Raw genomic sequence first — 3394 nt, forward strand, 5'->3', positions numbered from 1 at the left:
TCAAGATGTGTCCCTTCTCACTGGAAGTTTTTCTTTATTCTCCTAAAGGTGTGTCATTTCTTAAAATAATTATGTGTGTGTGTGTGTGTGTGTGTAGGCTATCTCTCCTCCGAGCTGTCTCCTCCCAGGAGATTGCAGGCTTTTTTTTTTTTTTTTTTTATTGCAGGTTCTTTGAAAGCAAAGACGTTTTGCATTTTGTCTTTGTAGTCGAAACACCTAGTACAATATATCTTGCTCTGAGATATTGCTTAGTTAGTGAATAGGTTTCGATACAAAAATATATAAGCTATCTGGAAAAAAAAATTTTTTTTGCCTTTGTATTCCAAACACTTTGCACCTTGTAGGAGGCCACTATTTGTTACTGTGGTCTAGACTGTAACTAGATACACAAAAGAATCGGATGAGGAACAGAAGCGAAAGCAGAAAGTATCACCAAATAAACTAAAGTTAAGACCCCACCCACTTCCCCCACGTGGGAATCCTTCTTGTCGGGAAGAGGACAGGTATGAGCAAGAGGGGGGGAGTCCAATTTAGTGCCTGCGACAAATGTAACATTAAGGCTCCTATCTCTTAATATACAGATGAATTCTATATTTCTAGGGACATTTCAGATCAAAACTGACACCTCTATCGCTATAACATCAGCCTTTTTCGGGGGAGAAAGGAGGGAAGGTGAATATTTTTCCCTCTACCCCTGTATTATATGTCATAATGGTTTCACCCAGTCATAATTTCCGGAACTGAAGAGCTCGGCCGCTTAGGACCTTTACACTCCGGTGCATAACTTGGCAACGAAGGTTAGGAGACCGAGCGAATGCGCATGTGTGGTCTGTATCGTCTTGGTCCCGCGCGTGACGTCAGGTGGGCTCCAGGACTTCATTTGGGCATTTAAAGGGTGAGAGTTCGGGGCTCGCTAGTTGCCGGGGAGGAATCTTACAATACGGGCAATGGGAGGTAGGGTAAAAGAGAAGGAAGTTGGGGGGGAAGAGGAGTGCTTTGGCTGCAGGCTCATAGAAGAGATCCCTGATAGGTACCATAGTTTTTTAGGGGACAGTAGCTGCAGATGCTGAATCCCATCCTGATGCAAATGTTCTCACTAGTCTCTACTTTGTTATTTGCAAAAGGCAAAAGGGAGGAGGGTGACAGCAGTCCTTTTTCTCACTTTCCTCCATCCCACTTCCTGATACTTTTGGCACAGTCTTGTCCCCACCACCCCACCACCACCTATCTCCGCTCCTCTCTCCAACCGCCCCCTTCCTAACCCCACTGGCATTCGAGTATAATGGAAAAAGCCCCAGGTCTGGAAATAGGATGTTTGGGTTCTAGTCCTCTCCTTGCCACTTAGTACTGCTGTGTTGACCTGAAGCAAGTCATTTGCTCTTGAGCCTCACTTTCCTCACCTGTAAAATAGAGATAACAATTACTTGCATCTACAGGGTAGTCAACTAGAAAATGTTTGAAATTTAGCCTGAATATAAATTGTTACCTTTTCATTCCTTCTTCTTTCCCATGCCTTCATTATTTGAAATGCCATCTTAAAGACCTTTCCTGTCACAAATATCAGGTCCTAGTCTTCTGGCCCAGGACCTAGATAACCCTTTGGCCTAAGCATTTTTATACACACTCTAACACACACACACACACACACACACACACACACACACACACACACCCCGCCCTCTTTTTCTTTAAGACTATTTTAAATGCCCTTTGGGGAGATAGAGGCAGGAACAATTTACTGATGAAAGTAGAGTGAGCATAGATAATTCCCTAATTCTAATGATGTCACCTCTCCCCCCCAACCAAAGCAAGTTTTCCTATTTCTGTATATCTTTTAACCTGGTCGTTTTTTGGGGGGGAAAGATATGATGTATTGACTTTGCCTTGTAACCTCAGCATCTCTGACTAGCCATTTCCTCTCCTTTCATTCAAGTGCTACTTTCTAAGGGACTTTTTGGTTGTTCTCATTCCCCTTCTGCCCCACCTTGTTATTACTGTTCTCTTCCCTACTCAAATTGTCTCCTACTTATCTTTTAAAATGTTGTATTGTGACCCCTCATAAGACTGAAGGGAGTGTTATTTCCAGCCCTAGTACAGTATCTTGTAAATATCAGATGATTAACATAATAAACAGATAAAGGACATAATAAATGTCTTTTTATTTTTTAAACCCTTACCTTCCGTCTTGGAGTCAATACTGTGTATTGGCTCCAAGGCAGAAGAGTGGTAAGGGCTAGGCAGTGGGGGTCAAGTGACTTGCCCAGGGTCACACAGCTGGGAAGTGTCTGAGGCCAGATTTGAACCTAGGACCTCCTGTCTGTAGGCCTGGCTCTCAATCCACTGAGCTACCCAGCTGCCCCCATAAATGTCCTTTTAAATACACCTTTATCTTCTGCCTTAGAATCAATACTAAATATGATTCCAAGACAGAAGAGTTGTAAATGCTAGACAATTGGGGTTAAGTGATTGGCTCAGGTCACACAGCTAGGAAGTGTCTGAGCCCAGAACATATACTTTTAATTGAATTGTTCTTCTTCTGGCAGTTTCATAGCAGAGAGTGAGGATTAGCTCCCTCACCTCCCTATGGGCAGCTGGCAGGCAGGAGAGAACCTGCAGCTCTGCCTGTCACATCGTCCACCTTTGGTTTGTGCTGCACTTGCATTGTTGCTACTTGGGGCTTCTGGCCTAGGCCTTGGTGGTTTTATCCTTAATCATGGTGATGGACTTCGAAATCCTGATATCCCTCAGGTGAGAGCACTCCCTATCATTATTTCTCCAGATCTGTCTTTCCTATCTGTTTGGTCATACAAACTTGTCACCACCTTTCTGCACACAGGATTGGGTCTCCTTCATGAGATCTCTGGGTCAACTGACTCTGTGCCCTTGGAATAGGACAGGTACAAGGAAACCACCTGGATCCGAATTTCATACTGTGAGCTTGAAGACCAGTTTAAACCTAGGAGATGGTATCAAGAATAGGACTCAACAACTACAGGCCACTGTCCATGGCCACCAACTGGGACTAAGTGGTGAGAGAAGAAAATGATGAGAGGGTTAGGAATATAACCTGAAATTCTTCCTTTCCCTTGGTCTCTTAAAAACATTTTCCTGTCTCTCCCAAGAATGTGAAATAACAATCCCTTACATTTGAATTTACAGTTTTCAAGATGTCTTTATATACATTATCTTACCTGTCATTTAAAACTCTGTGGGGGCAGCTGAGTAGCTCAGTGGATTGAGGGCCAGGGCTAGAGGCAGGAGGTCCTAGGTTCAAATACGACCTCAGACACTTCCCAGCTGTGTGACCCTGGGCAAGTCACTTGACCCCCATTGCCTACCCTTACCACTCTTCCACCTATAAGTCAATACACAGAAGTTAAGGGTTTAAAATTAA

At 43.6% G+C, this 3394-nt stretch overlaps 1 protein-coding gene across 3 annotated transcripts; it reads left to right on the forward strand.

Moving 5' to 3' along the window:
- The first annotated feature begins 773 nt into the window (after nucleotides 1–773).
- Nucleotides 774–3235, forward strand: LOC123256135 (insulin-like growth factor-binding protein 3 receptor). Of its 3 annotated transcripts, none has more exons than XM_044684821.1 (3): nucleotides 774–861; nucleotides 2544–2748; nucleotides 2837–3235. In XM_044684821.1, the coding sequence occupies exons 2-3, from the start codon at nucleotides 2584–2586 to the stop codon at nucleotides 3044–3046; spliced, it is 375 nt and encodes a 124-aa protein (XP_044540756.1). In that variant the 5' UTR covers nucleotides 774–861; nucleotides 2544–2583; the 3' UTR covers nucleotides 3047–3235. The 3 variants fall into 3 exon arrangements, with proteins under 3 accessions (XP_044540756.1, XP_044540755.1, XP_044540757.1); XM_044684820.1 differs by having other exon boundaries at nucleotides 785–895; XM_044684822.1 differs by lacking the exon at nucleotides 774–861 and adding an exon at nucleotides 926–954.
- The last annotated feature ends 159 nt before the right edge of the window (nucleotides 3236–3394 follow it).

This window comes from Gracilinanus agilis, unplaced genomic scaffold (assembly GCF_016433145.1).
Source record: "Gracilinanus agilis isolate LMUSP501 unplaced genomic scaffold, AgileGrace unplaced_scaffold56229, whole genome shotgun sequence".
Taxonomy (NCBI): Eukaryota; Metazoa; Chordata; class Mammalia; order Didelphimorphia; family Didelphidae; genus Gracilinanus; species Gracilinanus agilis.

Coding starts and splice junctions, on each gene's coding strand:
- LOC123256135 (XM_044684821.1), top strand. CDS start 2,584: ATGGGCAGCTGGCAGGCAGGAGAGAACCTGCAGCTCTGCCTGTCACAT. Junction 2,749..2,836: donor GAAATCCTGATATCCCTCAG/GTGAGAGCACTC, acceptor TTCTGCACACAG/GATTGGGTCTCCTTCATGAG.